The 18,172-nt window shown below is 20.2% G+C and overlaps 2 protein-coding genes across 2 annotated transcripts in view; one reads left to right on the top strand and one right to left on the bottom strand.

Moving 5' to 3' along the window:
- Window positions 1-18,172, bottom strand: part of LOC122507310 (enkurin) — a 40,711-nt gene that overhangs the window by 18,428 nt on the left and 4,111 nt on the right. The gene's annotated exons all lie outside the window — the stretch shown is intronic.
- Window positions 15,323-17,289, top strand: LOC122507325. The gene is made up of 4 exons (XM_043619980.1): window positions 15,323-15,480; window positions 16,217-16,316; window positions 16,649-16,706; window positions 16,998-17,289. Exons 2-4 carry the CDS (start codon window positions 16,218-16,220, stop codon window positions 17,174-17,176), a joined length of 336 nt encoding a protein of 111 aa, XP_043475915.1. The 5' UTR covers window positions 15,323-15,480; window position 16,217; the 3' UTR covers window positions 17,177-17,289.

Below are 18,172 nucleotides of genomic sequence, written 5' to 3'. Positions count from 1 at the left end.
CATACTTTAAATTTGATTAATTTTACTTATCATTATATTAAATTGAAAAAAAGATATTTTCAAAAAAATCAAAATTTTGAAACTCCATAACTCAAAAAATATTTTATCAAATTCAAAAAAACTTTATATTTACACTTCTACTAATAATAGTAACATTTTAGCAAAGTTTAGAGAAAATTCATTTTTTGACCTGGACAGTTGAGGAATTTTGCCCCATATACAGGTTGTTGGAACAGCCGATTTTTAACAGTTTATTTCTATTATACAACAGCATGAAACAAATTTTTCACCTTCATGTTTTCAAAAGATTTTTTTAAACTCTTTTCAATGTTGTAAACATTTTTTGAAAAAATTCCAAATTTGACCCTATATTTAAATTTTAAAAATCAAAAATACTTTGACTTTTTTTAAAGAAAGGATCCATTTTTTTCTTTTTTTCTAGTCTTAAAATAGAGCTTAAAATGTATACTTATTTCAATAAGAAATAAAGAAAATTATGTTTGTTTTGTTTCTGAGATATTTATAATGAAATATTATAACTAAAAATTAATTAAACAAATTGGTAAAAATTATTCAAAAATAATTTATATGGGGCTTGTTGAATGCGGAATTTAGTATGTTTTAAAATGATTCCTTCAAAACCACTTTTACATTATTTGTTTATAAAATATATCATTTTTTGATTCATTTTTATTAATTAAATAATAAATTAATATCTCAAAAACAAAGAAACAGTCATTTTTTTTCATTTTAATTTCTAAAACTATTCATTTTAATAAGCAATATTTTAAGGCTAAAAAAGAAAGGGTTCATTTAAAAAAAAATGTCAAAAGAATTTTTGATTTTCAATAAAAGGGTCAAATTTTGAATTTTTTCAAAAATTTTTTTACACATTTGAAAGAACAGGAAAAAAAAGTAAAAACCTTCCAAAAGCATGTGGGCCAAAATATTTTTACATTGTTATGCAATAGCTAAGATTTTTTGAAAAATCTACTGATCGTACTGGACCAAAATTTTCAACCTCCTCCCCCTCGTATATTTTCAAATGAAATTCCATAATGTTTTCTGATTTAATGTATGAATACGTATTGTACAATATACTAAAAAGTTCTAATTAAATAGAATTACTATTTTTTTAAAAATAATAATCTATTTTAACTAATGAATTAAAATTTTCTTATTCTTTTATTAAATTATCATTAAATTATCACTAAGAATATTAATTCTTTTTATTTAAATTATTAAAATATAAATATTAAACTTTTTTAAAAATATTGTTTATAAATAATCTCTAAATATGAATCAGTGACACTATTCTGACGATTTAAATCAGTGAAATTTGATTGAAAATCATTTATAAAAATTTACTGAAATATCAGTCATTTTTTACTGATTGAAGTCATTAGGTATAACTGAAAATCAGTCAAATTTCACGTATTCAATTTTAGAGAGTAAAAGATTCCAAATTTTTGAATAATTTGTATTTTCAATATATTGGAATGCAAATGCAGGCCAAGAAAGAAATCTTCATAAAGATAAATAATTTGAATGTTTTCTCTAATATATAATTTTTATTAATAATTTTCTATCAAAATTTTCCATCATATATTTATAGTTCTGTGTTACTTTCATTTTTCATTAAGCTGAAAAGACTCACGAAATAGGGGAACACTATTTAAATTTTTCCATTGCACAATCTTATGCATTCGAATTATAAAAGCTTTAAGGTAGACATTTTCAAAATTTAATTATTTTCTCATACAACATTTTATATATATATGTATATATGCCTAAAGTCACACACACATATATAAATAATAAGTAAAATGTTACAATTTCATCTTAAAAGAATATTATACATATATATTCTTAGTACACATATATGTACGTGTTAATTGCTCATTTTACGATTCTGTAAAATGTTTTCTTATAGCTGGAAAAAAACGAGGAATTCTCTTGCAAGAAAGTAAATATATACACATATACATAACTTTACGGATTAGCTCAGTTACTATACTTTCAACTATAACACATATAGTGAACACAAAGTCATTAACGTATTAATTATATTTCGTTGGTAAATGTTTTAATTTGAAAAATGTGGTAAAAATTTTTTTTTCAATCTATACCAATATATAATCGATTTTAATTCAGTGCATTATGAAAAGATAAAATAAAAAAAGAAATATATGTACTTTCTTTGGCAAATATTTTTCTATTAATATAATATTCTATAATAAATGTCCTAAAGTGTTCAAACAGACATGAAATGTGAAAATTAGAATCCTAATTATAGTACAGATTTTCTTTTTATTTATTTATTAATTTACAATTTATAAACTTTATTTATTTTGAAATAGAAAAGAGGAGCTTACGAAAAAAGTAAAACTGATTATGATGTTAATTATTTGTTCTTGTTTTCTTATTGTTATTGTGATGTATTGTTTATTTTTGTCTTTATTTATGAAATGAGATTACAACTAGATTTGAATATTTTTTATTTTATTGTTGTTGTAATGCTATTGTATTTAAATTTAGTAACAAAAAAATACTAATTCTATTTATCTACTTACAAAAAAAAGTACCTAATTTTTTTTTATTTGAACCAAAAAAATTTGAATTTTTTTTTGCACAACTAAATAAATAGTTTTGTAACAAAATAAACGACAGAATTTTTTGGTTCAAATAAAAAAAAATATATGTTTCTCAACTAAATAAATAAAATTTGTATTTTCTTTGAATCTAAATAATTGAATTTGTATTTATTTACACTGAGAAAACAAATGTATTTAAATCAAATAAAATTATCTTTGTTATAAAGTCAACCAAACATTATTTTTGAATTAAACATTAATTTTTATGCAATATACATAATTATTAGTTTGTTTCAATAAAAATTACCTTTAATTCAATTCTAGAAGTTGGTAACTTATTTTTGTATTTAAAATTTCTCAGTGTAGTCACAAAAAAATACCTAATTATTCTATTTTTGCTTGAACCAAAAAATACAGCTATTTATTTTGTTACAAAACTATTTTTAAAATTTGGAATTATTTTGAATCAAAATTTTTTTGTTTAACTAAATAAATAGTTTTGTAACAAAATAAATGATGACTATATTTTTTGGTTCAAATAAAAAAATTGAATTATATTTTTGTTTAACTACATAAGTTAATAAAATTAGTATTTTTTTGTAACTATATAAACACTAATTAAATTATTTAGTTACAAAAAATACTAATTCTATTTATTTAGATACAAAAAAATTATAATTCAATTTTTTTTTTATTTGAACCAATAAATACAATCGTTTTTTTGTTACAAAACTATTTAATGAGTAACATTAAAAAATTTATAATTAGTATTTGTTTGAAAACTAAATAAATATTCTGGTAACTAAATAAATGGTTGTACTTTTTGATTCAAATACAAAAATAAAATTTTTATTTTTTTGTAAATAAATAAATAGAATCATTAATTTTTTAATAGAATATAAAAAATCGTTTATTTATGCGGAAATAAAAATAAATTATAAGAAATTTATTAATTGTTAGATTGATTAAAATAAATAAATAGAATTATTAATTTTATTGTTTGCTATATTTTATACTATTAAAATAAATGTCGAAACGAAAAAGTAGTTTCTGTTTAAATGTTTAAATTTTTGTTTAAATTTATCTCAAAGAAATTGTAGAACCAAAAGAAAAGAACTTTCCAATTTTGTAATGAGAGGATGTTGCTTATTATTCTTCTATTTTCAATAAACAATCAAACAATCACGATCGATTAACGTGATGTAATATGTATGTATATTAACCATCATAAAAAATAATACACGAATTTAAAATGAAAAATTTCAACAAAAAATGCATATTTGACTTTAAAATAATATATAATAGAAAATAATATGTAAAATATATTCATTGCCTATAGACAATCGCAGCGAGAATTTTTCTTCTTTTTCTATTTTCCTTCCTTGGAAAAAGTGATGCACGTGTATGTGAATGCACATTAGAGTATAAAATACATTTTAGAAATATATCATTGCGAGATTATATTCTATGAAGACATATCGAATATATGTATATGTATGTATAGATTGTACATATAATAAGAATGACCAGGTGACCAGCGACTTTCACATTCTGTTACCAAGATCGAGAGGAATGAGATGAGAAGGAAATGATGTCGAGTATCTTTAGGAGGAACATGCATTAATTGTCAACAAAGAGGCTCGTGATCGGACTCGACAATTTAATTTTTTCTCCTTCTTTTTTTGGAGGAGGAACATAAAAATTTCATATAAAAATTAACAATGAAAAGAATTTGTATGATAAATGGTGTTTATATATGTGGGCAATAATTTAATGGTAAATTGAAAATTGATGCGATAAATTTAACTTTATCAAATTTATTACATAAATTAACTATATTACATAAATTAATTTAAAGAAAAATTTTTTTTTATATTTAATGATTTTTTTTAACAAAATTGTCAAGTTATTTACAATCTTTTTCTCCCTTTTTTGATACATTTTTTTGTAAATTTTTAGAAAATTAATTAACTATTTTACTTGTAATTTTGTTATTCTTTGATGATCGTTTATATAGAATGTAAGAATATGTAATTCAATAAATAAAAAATAAATAAAAGATAAAATTATTTTTATGACTTTAATCGCAAAGATTTTAATAGTATAAGTTTATAATTAATATTAATACCTAATAATAATACATTTTATTTATTTTTTTTACAATTTTTGTTTTCATTTTTAATTCTGTTTTCTTCACTTTTTTTTGTATTTCAGAGTAATTTTTTTTTATAATGAAAATAGCAAATATATGTGATATTATAAAACATAAAAATATAAAAGTTATTTGTAAAAAGAACAAAAGATAATTCAAATAACGAACATTGTAAAAAACGAAATAAATAAAATAATAAAAATTGTAAAAAAAGAAATAAGCAAATTAACGAAAATTGCAAAAAAGAATCAATAAAAAACGCAGACCAAAAATTAACAAAAAATTAAATTGTAAAAGAAATAAATAAAATATAAATGAAAACTAAAAACTTACAAAAAATTGAATACAACATAAAAAAATTAAAGTTATTTATGAAAAGAACAAAAAATAAATAAAATAACGAAAATTTTAATAAAAGAAATAAATGAAATAAAGAAAATTATAAAAAAAAAAGAAATCAAAAGACAAAAATTGTAAAAGAATAAATCCAATAAAAGAAAAAGCCAGAGATTCACTATAAAAAATGACAGACTTCGCACTCGATAATTAATTTTAAAAAAGTAGCTTTAAGACCGAAAAAAGTAGTAAAAAAGTAACTATTGAAAAATTAAATTTGACAACAAAAAAAAACTTGTTTTATACGATTCACAAAAATCACAAAAAATGTCATTCTGCATTTTATTTCCCTGATTTTTTTCTAATTTTCATAAAAAATATTTACGTTTTTTTTATACTGCTAATATGTAATTTAAATTCTAAATTTTTACAGAATATAATAATTTTCTAAAATTTAATTTAGAACAATTTTTCAAAATTGCGATTATATTTGAAAATAAATTTTAAAAGTATAGAAAAAAATTCTTTAAAATATAAAATTTATTTCAATTAAGTTTGACAAGATTTCCAAATGCATAATTGGAATTATATAATTTAATCTTTTTAAATTATGTTTACGGGAATTTAACTGTCTTCAAAACATTTAGATTACAATTATTTAAAAGACTAATTATTTTCATAATTTCCAAACTAAAAATTACATTCAAAACTTTAATAATTTATATTTTTTAAAAACAAAAATCACATTTTAATAATTTTTGTTAAATAAATATTTAAATACTTATTTATTTTTTTAGAGGAATTCAAATATTTTAAATGTTCACTGTGTTAAACATTTTGGAAATTTTACAATTTCTAAAAATTACAACTGTAATAATTCTTCCAAAATTCAATAATTTTTTGTTGAAATTTTTAATTAAAATTATTCAAAACTTTAATCTTTTTCTAAGAAAATGACAAATTAATAATTTTTCTAATAAAAATTTAAATATTAGTACAGTTTTACACAATTAAAATTTTCAACTATTTCAATTTAAAAATCTTTTGAAGTTTAGTTATTTCTATAACAATTAAAAATATAATGCTTCTAATATCCAATTATTATCTAAAATTTTTAAAGAAATTCATTTTTAAGTTAATTTTTAATAGAAAATTCTACGAGATTTCAAATATTTGAAAAATAAATATGAAAATAAATAATTTATTGAATATTTCTTAAAATTGAATTCTTATAAAGTACCTATGTTATCAAAAATTCTTAAAATAATTGCATTTCTCGGGGAATTAATTAAAAATTGTATTAAAAATAATCGAAATTCAGCGATAATTTTTATTAATTGAATGAAAGTAATTAAATTCACGCGAAGGAATTTTAAAAAAAAATTCTTTTAAATAATTGGTTTTTTTTCGAAAAAATTTAATGAAAATTGTATTTAAAATCATTGAATTCCTGGAAAAATCGTATTATTTATGAAAATAATAAATTGAATGTTTGCAAAGGATTTTATTAAAATTCTTTTAAATAATTGAATTCTTTTGGGAAATTTTATATAAATAGTAGATATTGAAAATAATTGAATTGTTTCTAAGAATTTTATTAAAATGTTTTTAAATAATTTCTATATATTTCAACTTTCAGCAAATTTAAAGTTGTGCAAATTCTCAAAAAAAATAAGAAAAAAGTAGTAAATAGTAGTTGATTTTTGTACAATCAAAAATTAACTGAACTCGGGTAAGATCTAAATAGCTAAGAATCAATATAATGAACCAAAAAGCAGAGGTAAATAAATAAAAAAAATTTTTTTTACTAAGAACAATTAGCGAATATCGATAGGTATTTATGCATATATACAAAGTATGGATTAAACATTGGTGGATGCGTCGAGATCGACACAATCTCAAGAGAGAAAACATCCCGCTTGAGAGATGCATATAAGAAGAGGTCGCATAAAAAGTTGCAGTTATTTTGATCGAACAGGAAATAAGTTAAGAGAAAAGATGTTTATATAGAGACTGTGCGGCTCATCAGTGAAAGCACTTCTCTAAATTAAGCGAAAAATTGTCATAATAATTTTTTTTCTTTTATTCATTAAAAACATGTTTTTATACAATGCGCGCGCTTCAAATAATTCCAACCTTTCTTTTTGTCTCTTTTTGTCTCATTTTGTCCCCCCAAGAGGAAAAGAACATTATTTACTTATTAATTATTTATTCAAAAATAAAAATTATTTTAAAAAATAGGTAGTCCAAAAAAAGTAAATATTTTAATAATAACAGTAATTAATATAATTAATTGGAAAATAAAAATTACTTTTTCGATAGTTTACTTATTTTTTTACGTAATATTTCTATATTTAATTTTTTCTTATTAATTCTCATTATTATTTTTTCTTCTTTAATTAAAATTAAAATAAAATTGATAACACATATTTAGAGAGAAAAAATGAAAATTAAACAGGAAGTTCTTGGGAGGAAATGAAAATAATTATTTAGTAAAAATTGATTGATTTTTTTTGTATTTATTAATTAATTGAAAGAAAAATTCATAAATAGTTTAGTTATAAGACAAACTGTAGCGCAAGAAGAGGAGATCGTGGGAAGACTCACGAACGAAACGGTGAAAGTTCAGCAAGGATTGGTATATTTTGATACAATCTCGAGGTGAGACTATGGTTTAAAGATATGGCGTTGCCAACCGGCAGCTTCCGTTTCCGGGCGTTTTGGACGCATCTTTTGTGCCATTTTTAAGGTGGCAATTTTTTTCTATTATAGTCTTTCTAAATAATTTTTCTTTTCTCTCTCTCTCTCTCTCTCCCTCTAATTAATAGTATTAATTATTCTTATTATTACTTTAATTATTATCATAAATCTGTACAATTGAATAGTATATCTGCAAAATTTTTTCATTATCTCTCAATGAATATTAAAACTTCGTAAAATTTTGATTTCTTTTTAAATTTTAAATTTTTATTTGAAGCTCTTATTTAATATTCTCATGTGAAAATAAAAAACAATTATTTCATTTAGTTATCAAAAATATTTATTTATTGAATACTGTTTTTTTTTATTGTAGCCTTGGGTCCAAATAAAAAAAAACTGTATTCGACAAAAATTAAGGTCCTAAAAACATACTAAATTTTATTTATTTATTAAAACTTCCCCACAGTCAAAAGGGTTAGAAAAAAAATTGTATAATGAAAAAACTTACTATAAAAAAAAAAAAGAAATAAAAAAATGATTCCCACGCGCAACAATTCCATACGAAAACCGCTCCACGGAAATTTCATCGTAATTCCGTACAGGATTCCGTAGAATCGTTTTACATTTTATTTTATAAAATAAAAATAAATAAAAAAAATGATTTATTTTGTTTTATAAAATATAATAAAAATTATATTACAAGTTAACTTTCTAATACCCCTTTAAGTTGTTACTTTTGTTAACATTTTAAACTTAATATTTAATACTCTAGTACGAAGGAGTAATTAACATTTATTTAAATAAATTAGTATCAAAAGAATAATTAATTATTATTTTATTTGAATTCATTTTATAATTCATATCTTTTTAATTTTTTAAAATATAAAATTTTTTTATTGACAATGAATAAATATTGGTAATTTCTAATTTAAGTAATAAATTCATATTTATATGCAAAATATTAAATAAGAATTTCAAAATAAAAATTTTAAATTAAAACAAAATTAGAATTTTCAATAAATAAATAATAATAAATATTAAATAAAATACATAAATAAATAAATAAATAAATAAATCTTGTTATTAAAATATGTCATAAAAATGTGAATGTTAATTATAAAGCTCGCAATTTTATAAGTTTAGTTCCTTATATTAAATATTTAATATAAATTCTGATTCGAGGATTTAGTTAAAATTTTTATTTAAAATAAAGAATATGGTGAATCCTTTATACAGGCAACCAAATTTACACTGCAGTAGAAGTGTAACCATTCCAGAAATCTAAGTTCTTCAACGCTCACTCGATAATATAAATCCATATTGCTATGATTGATAATGTAGAAAATTTTATTTTTATATTTATTTATCGGGTAAATTTGCAGAAATTTTTCTTATCAGTAGTAATAGTCATTTTTAATCAGACAGAATATTTTAAACTCTTGTCATTTTTCGGTATCAGTAGTGAAAAAAACTTACAATTAAATTGTCTTATTATTATCTAGACTGTTTGAGTCATGCAAACATTTCACAAAAAATATTTTTCATAAAACAGTATCAACATTCGAAGTTATTTCCGATATTTAAAAAAAAAAGTTTTATTTAAAAAAAAATAAGACAATACGCTTTTAAAATTATTGTTTTTTTGCACTGAAAAAAATGTATTGAATTCAAATAGGCGATTATATTTGTCTATTATCAAATAAATATTTACTAGAATTTAAAAAAAATTTAATTGACTTAAATAAAAATATTTAAGTCAATTAAATTTTTTTTAAAGAAAGTACCACCATTTAATTGATTGAAATATAAATTATTTGATTCAAAAAAATATTTATTTGATAATAGACACAAGTAATCGGTTATTTGCACACTGTAAAAAGAAAGAAAAAAAAATTTAGTACCAATTTTAGGTACTAAATCGTCATTTGGTTCTATTCTATATTTTAATACCGAAAATCAGCTCTAATTTAGAACCTTTTATTTACAGTGACAGCAAATAAATTTGTTTTCACTGTAAATAAGAAAAAAAAGTTATAAACTACCAAAATGTTAAATTTACGTTTTTGATTGAATGGTATTCGCCTCAAATACTGAAATTATTGCTTCAAATAAAATTTAATTGACGAATTTGATTTAATCAGACGAAATTATTAAGGATTTTCAATTGTCTTAAGATCAGTAGTAAAAGTATGTTTTAGTCAGACAGACTTTTAGGAATTATTTTTGGTGTAAGTAGAAAAAGTTCCAAATAGGCCAACAAAGACAAAAATTGAGATTATAAACTGAAGTTTACAACGTCAATTATATAACAGTTTTTCTTATTGAAAATCGTTAGGATTGACGTTTAGTCCTATTTTTAGTAGTAAAAGACAGTTAGAGTCAGACATAATTATTTACAATTTTCTAATTCACAAGTAGTAAAAAAAAATTCAGTCAGACATAATTTTTGTACGCAATTTTGAATGTCAGAAGAAAAAAGCCATTTAAAATTTTAAAGTCATGAAAATCTTTCTTTATAGATTAGGTATTGTAAATTTTGTGTCAGTATTAGTAAAGGGCATGTGTAGTGATCAAAATATATATTTTCTGATTTAATTTATTATTTGTTTTTAGTAAAATTTGTAGTAAAATATGACCATTATGAGAAGACAAACTTATAATTATATCCAAAAATATTTTCCGTACGACTTCAGTAGGTAAAGTGAATTTCAGTCAAACAACGCTCTTCTACTTCTCGTTCGTTTTATATCAGACACTTCTTTTTAATTTGTCCACTTTTTATAGGTATAGGTAAAATTAATTTCAGGCAGGCAAAAATTATTTCTAATCCTCCTTTACTTTATATATCAAATGAAAACAAAAATTGCCGTCAAAGTTTTCGAAATTTGAATAAATTTTATTGTCAGCATTAAATTATATTTTCAGTCAGACATATTTTTATTTATTTTCATTCATTTACACTTATTATATAATTTATTTAATACTAGCAAATAAACGCATAAAAAATAAACGTAAAATATTTTAAAATATTATTTAAATGCAATTATTTTCAAGAGTTTTAAAAAAAATTCAATTATTTCAACAATTCTGATAATAAAAAATTCTTCGAAACAATTCAATTATTTTTATAAATTGTAATAAAATTTTTCTAAATAATTAAATCGTTCTCAAAAGTTTTTAATAAAATTCTTTGTATTGTATACCTAAATTTCAATTATTTTCAAAATTTTCAATTAAAATTAGTTTAAAAAATTACATTATTTTATAACGAAATTTAATAAAATTCTTCAAAAAAAATGTAATTATTAACAAAAACTCTCATGAATTTGTTTAAAAGAATTTAATTTTACATGAACAATTTTAATATAATTTATTAGAAAAATTATTAATTACAATTATAATAATAAACACGATTATTCCATTAATCGATTGATCCATTATTTTTAAGAAAATTGAAATAAATTCTTCAAAACAATTCAATTATTTTAAAGAATTTTAATGAAAATCTTGCCAAGAATAATTAAATTATTTTCAATACAATTATTTTAATTACATTTTCTCGAAAGAATTTAATTATTGAAAAAAATGTTGATAAAATTCTCGAAATGAAATAATGAATTAAATTATTTTCAAGTTTTTTGATAAATACTTTGCAAGAATTCAATTATTTTCAGTACATTAATTTTAATATTGAAAACATTCAAAAAGGAAAATTATTTAAAATGTTAGAAAACAAAAAAGTAAACAGCAACTTAATTGAAACTGCAAACAGATTACCGGAATACAACGATTATTAAATAGATAGATATTTAATTTATAAATTTTTATTTATAAGTGAAAAAACTGATCTTTATTAATTCAGTAGAAATTAGAAAATGCCAACTAAAATCAGACAAAGATTCCTAAAATAATGGCGGAATCAGACAATCCGTCAATCAGTCAGACAATTCTAAATTGTCTAATTTATTTATAAATAAAACCCATTGTTTTTTATTAGTAGGAGTAGAAGAAAATTTGTCGGTTAATTTTTTTTTTAAATTAGTAATACATACTAACAGTAGTAGATGTAATTCTTTGTCAGACGCATTAGTAAAAACCATTAGTTACAGTCAGACAAAATTTATATCATTTTTTAAAAATCTTATTGGCAGTAGTAAAGAGCATTTTAGTCAGGCATGATTTTTTACTGATTCTAATTTTATTTAAATATGTTAAAAGTTGTTTTTTTTTGTCATAGTAGAAAATGTAAATTATAGTCAGTCCGCAAAATATTTCATAGATTAGGTATACACTGTAAAAAAAGGTTCTAAATTAGAGCTGATTTCAGTATTAAAATAGAACAAAATTACGATTCAGTACCAAAATTGGTACTAAATTAGTACTTTTCTTTTTACAGTGTACTGGAATTTTTTCGAGTCATACAGAGTAGTAAATGACAGTTTCATTGAGACAAAAATTTATAATTATCCTACTTAATAATTAAAATTATTATTAAATCATTAATTATTAAATATTCTAGAATTGAATTCCCAACAATAAAAATTGGCTGATCTGAAGAATTTATTATCTATAAGCCCGTTTGTAAATAAATAAATAAATAATTATAAATATACTCTCTTTTAATTTGAATTAGTATAAAAATGTTTACTAATTTAAATTAGTGACTGACTTTTTACTTTTGAATTAGAAAATTTTACTAATAAATAGTAATTTCTACTAATTTATTAGTAAAGTGACTAATTCAAAGAAAGTAGATGCATGAATTATTAATAATATTAATTGCTTCTTAGTTATAATTATTAATAATAAAATAAAAATAAGTTCAACATTTTTTTTATGAATCACTGAAAACATAAATCAATAAGTTTATATTATTGCGTGTAGTGTATAGAGAATGTCTTTATGCTATATCGGTATTTTAAAGAAAATGTTTCTCCGTGTTTTATCATACAAGAAATATTTCTCCATAACATGATAATCTCTTTAGGAAAAGCAACAAGTGCAGCATTTTTTTACCACAATATTGTGCTTAACTCGCTCAATTCATAATATACACGTCTTCATAATGCGTTCCTTGATCTTTGTGCTGAATATTAAATTTTGCTTCTAATCTTATTTCATTACGCACATAATATTTCATATTTCAAAATCAATTACAAATTCTGTTTACAATTTTTTCTTTTTATTTTTGCAACAGAAAAATGAAACCGTGAATATTGAAATCCTAGTTTCTTAGTAAAATTAATTTTTTGAAAAATAGAAAAATAAAATTTTTAGTTCATGATTTTCTAAAATTTTTCGCATTACTTTTGGAAAAATAAATAATAAATTATAATTTTTTATTTTGTAAGCTCACATTTTTTAAATAACAAAAAAAAATTATTTTGCACAAACGTAAAATTAATTTTTCCAAAAATAAATAATAAATTTTGATTTTATAACTTTGTAAGTTAATATTTTATAAATTTATTTATTTATTTTCTATTTCTTTATAAATGTAAGCAAAATTAAATTTTGTTTTGCATAAATATAAAATTATTTTTTGGAAAAAGTAATAATAAATTTTGATTTTATTACTTTGTAAGCTAATATTTTATAAATTTATTTTTTTACTTATTTATAGACGAGATTTATTTCATTGTAATTATTTGTTGACATTTATTTATCAATGCGTCAACAAAATTAAATATTTTTTTTTTTAAAGTTAAATTAATTTTTGGACAAATAAATTTTAATTTTATTACTTTTCTAAACTCATATTTTGTAAATAAACAAAAAAAATTTTTTGCACTAAAGTAAATTTAATGTTTTTTAAAACTAAATAATACATTTTCATTTTATTAATTTTCTAAACTCATGATTTATAAGAAAAGTTTTCCACAATGTACCTACAGTTAGTTTTGCAAAAATAATAATTTTTTAAACTATTTTTTGTAAGCTTATATTTTATAAATATAGAAACAAAACAAAATTTTTTTTTGCATAAATATAAAATTACTTTTTAGGAAAATAAATTAATTTTTATTTTCTAACTTCCTAAACTCGTAGTTTATAAAAGACAAAAAAAAAGTTCAATAAACAATTAATTTTGTATGAAAAAATAATAAATTTTAATTATATTTTTTATCAACTTCTGTTTTATGAACAAAAAGAGAAAAGAAATTTTTCACTCAGATATAATTTTAGATACTTTTTAAAAGTGTATTTTTAGCTAATAATTAATTTTTCTTTCATCTACACTTGATGATGGATGGTTCTTTTTTCATTGTTTTAAAATCCGGAAGTCATCACGGTCACAATATACGTTATTTTCTAAGTACAAAAGAATTCTTGAAAAAGTGCAAATTGAATAGATTCCAAATGAAGTTTATGTATTCATTAAAATTGACACGTAGCACGTACCATTTTATTTTCTCTTTCTTTTTGGGGAAAATAATTCTTTATTTATTTAAAATTTTTTATTCATTTTTTTTATCTTACGATTTATCATGACAAAAGTCTAAATTTAATAATTAAATTTTTCACAAATTCTTTAATTTCATATTTTTTAATAAGATTTTTATATATTTATTTACAATTAATCTTTAACGAGGTACAAATAAATTAAAATGCTCTTTCGTACAAAATGTAATATTAAGTTTTTAAACTTCATTTAATTTCATATTTAATATTTTATTTTTATTTTAATTTAAAATTTAGTTTTACATTTACACAGGAAAAAAAATTATTTGATTCAAATGAACGATTACTTGACTATTATTAAATAAATATTTATTTGCATTAAACAAATATTTATTTGTATCAAATAAGCAATTATTTGAATCAATTAAATGGTGTAAGATTCAAATACTGAAATTATTGGTTCAAATAAAATTTATTTGATTTAAATAAAAATTACTTGATTCTAGTAAATATTTATTTGACAGAAAACAAGTAATCATTTCCTTGAATCAAATAAATTTTTTCAGTTGAAATTCAGAATTAATTTAATATTCAGTTATTCAAATTTTTCTTTAAAAAAAAATGATCACATTTTTTCTTGATACTTGAGAATTCTTTTTTTTATTTCTATTCAAGTCGTTTCAATTTTACAATAAAAATATAAATTATATAATTGAAAAATAAAAAAGTGTAAATAAATCATGCGCGAATGACCTTGTTCGACATTAGAATATTTACAAATCTTTCTCTTTGTTGAATTTTATTTTTCCAAAAAAAATTAATAAGACACTCTTCATTTTCTACTGATTCTACTTTTTACTTAGGTACCTACATAAATAAAAATTACAGAAAATTAATTCCATTTTTTGTAAATTATTACGTCAGAAAAAATTTCCTATCTTCCCTTTTTTTTAAATATTTTTGCACCTTTTATTTTTTCTTTTTATACAAAATCAACCAAAAGTAGAATTTTTTGTTTGTTTTTTTCTTCAAATTAATTGAACTATTTTTATTTTTTCTAAGAATTATTCAATTAAATATGGTTAGGCTTTTATCCATAATCGGATATAAAGTTCCATAGTAATTTACGAATGAAAGTGAACCGTGTGACGAGAGACAAGAATATTGCGCATATTATGTGGGAAACGAGACTGAAGGCTGCCAGTTTCCATTCAGGTGTTTACAACTTTATATCTTGTTTCTGTTTGTGTTCATTCGCGTTCAAGTTTAATATTGTTTATAACAATTAATCGTCACGTAAGTATATATTTTTTTTGACAAATCATTTCTATTTCTTCTAAATATTTAATTTCGCATTTTATATTCAAAAATTACTTGTGAATAGAAACCGATACTAAATTTGTTTTTGTCTTTTCAAAAAAGTTCCTAAAGTTCTCAACGTTCAATGACGAAATTTATTTATTTATTATTCAAATTAAAATTTAATTACAATAATTTTACGTCACATTTCAAAAAAATTAATTATAAAGTTTCTAAATGTTTAACTTTAGTTTTTAATTTTTATCACAATTAATAATAAATGAAAATTATTTTAATGAAAAATATTTCGTTAATTTCAACGTTCAAAACTTGTGAATAATTTCTTTACAATATTTACTACATTTTGTAAATTTTAATTTTTAAGTTATTTTAATATTTCCAATAACTAGTTTTAATATTAATAATGAAATGAATCTGTTTTTATACAAAAAATTATATTTCTTGGGAAAAATTTTTAATGTTCACATTTTTATGCGCTCGGATATAAAATTTAAATTTTAATACGCATTTTTAATTATTTTATTTTGCATTTTTCTTTTTTGAACAATTTTTTTTTACTAAAATTTACTTTTATCATAAGATTATGAAATTGAGATAAAAAATCTAAAGTCAAATAATAAATAAACATCTAAATTATTTAATGTAAAAAAATAAAAAATTAATAAAAATAATAAAAATACAAAATTAATAAATTCAATAATTTTTTTTCCAGAATGAGGTCTTGTATGATTTTGACTTTATGTTTAGTTTTATCAATTCTGGTTACTACATCGAGAGCAGCATCAACAATTTGTATCAAAACCAGTAAAGATGTAAGTTATTAATTAGTAATTAATAATTAATTTTTATTAGGTAGTAATTGTAATCTATTAAAATTAATTATATGAAAAGTAATAATAGTTTCTTTTGTTTCAACATAACATTCTAATAATAAAAATTCATCATTTTTATTATTATTTTATTATTATTAAAATTTTTATTATTAACAATTATTACTATTTTTCTTTTTGCATTTATTTATTTGAAAAATTATTATTATTATTATTATCAAATAATTGTCAAATATTTAATAAATAATAATTGATAATATATAATTATGTAATTATTTAATTATGTTAATAATAATGTGAATATTTCTTTGCAGTGCATTAGAAGCACAGAATGCTGCACAGGATGTTGCCACAATAATAAATGCGTTGAAAGTAAGTAATTAAAAATGACAGAAAATAATAAATTAATTTTACAACTCAATTAAAGATGACAATTATTTTTTTATCTTCTTTTTTGAAAATTTCCAGTGACACAACATTATCATTTACCCACTATTAAATTGTCTACAAAATTTAAATATTTCTTTCTAACAATTTTAACATTAATTATTTCAATAATATATTTAATAATATAAAATAATTATTATATTTAATATTTAATTATTTATTATTAATTATTAATAATAATAATAATAATAATAATAATAATAATAATAATTTTAGAAAGCGAATCATGTCTTGTTGATTTGGAAAAAATTGGAGCTGGAAATGGTGCATTGCAATGCAGTCCACAATGTCGTCGAGGTCAAACATGTCAATTGCAGCAAGTACAATGTATTCGCGCGCCATGCCCACCAATTCCAACTTGCATTTCCGACGATTATCGAGATTATGATAATTAATGTATGTTCTGTCATTTTCTATACGAATGTGAGAAAGCAAAGTTTTTTACATGTAAAAAAGAAGAAAGAAAAAGTATGCAAATATATACAGTTTCATACATATATTAACAAAATTTTTGGAGTTTTTAATTTATCCATTATTAATGGGAGTATTCCATATCCCATAGAATTCTTTTTATCCTAATTTGAACCCTTTTTGAATTTTCATTTTTCCTAAAAATTGCTAAGAGATTTCAAAATCTATCAAATTATTAGGAAAAATAAAAATTCAAAGAGGGTCAAAATATTTTCTGATCGATATGATTTTATGAATATTGAATTCCTCTAAAAAAATTACTATATAAAAACAATTTTAAGGAATAATATGCTAATTGAATTGATCACTCAGCAATATTTAATAGGTTAAAAAGAAATTTATCGATCACTCCGAGTCAGATTGAGAAAAAAATCAAAGTAAATATAAAAAATAAAATTTTTTTGATTCTTTTTTCAACCTTACTTGGAGTGATCGATAAATTCCTTTTTAAACTAATTTTGTGGAATATTTAAATTATTTTCTTGATAAAGTTAAAAATATCGGTGAACCCTCCCCTTAAATGTATTCAAGAGCTGTTAAAAAATTTGTTGCCTTGGTCAAAAAGTCCAAAGAAATTAAAAATCCTATAAAAAAATTGAGATATAAAAATTTAAATGGTTTGCCTTGAATGAAATTGTCCTTTTTTTGAGTTGCTCATTTCGATGACTGTGAATTAAAGTAGATAGACTTAACATTTTAAATGTAAGAAAATAATTAAATTAATCGAGCAATTAAATTGGAATTATATTATATTGAATTTTTGTAAAGAATTTTATCAAAATTGTTAAATACATATATATATTTCTTGGAATAATTGTTTTAAAAATTTTATAGAATAATTGAAATTTTTCTAGAAATTTTTTTATTTACGAAAATAATAATTGAATTTTTGTGAAGATTTCTTTTATTTATGAAAATTA

The sequence above is a fragment of the Leptopilina heterotoma genome, unplaced genomic scaffold (assembly GCF_015476425.1).
Source record: "Leptopilina heterotoma isolate Lh14 unplaced genomic scaffold, ASM1547642v1 Lhet_46, whole genome shotgun sequence".
NCBI lineage: Eukaryota > Metazoa > Arthropoda > Insecta > Hymenoptera > Figitidae > Leptopilina > Leptopilina heterotoma.
This window is presented reverse-complemented; position numbering and strand designations above follow the sequence as displayed.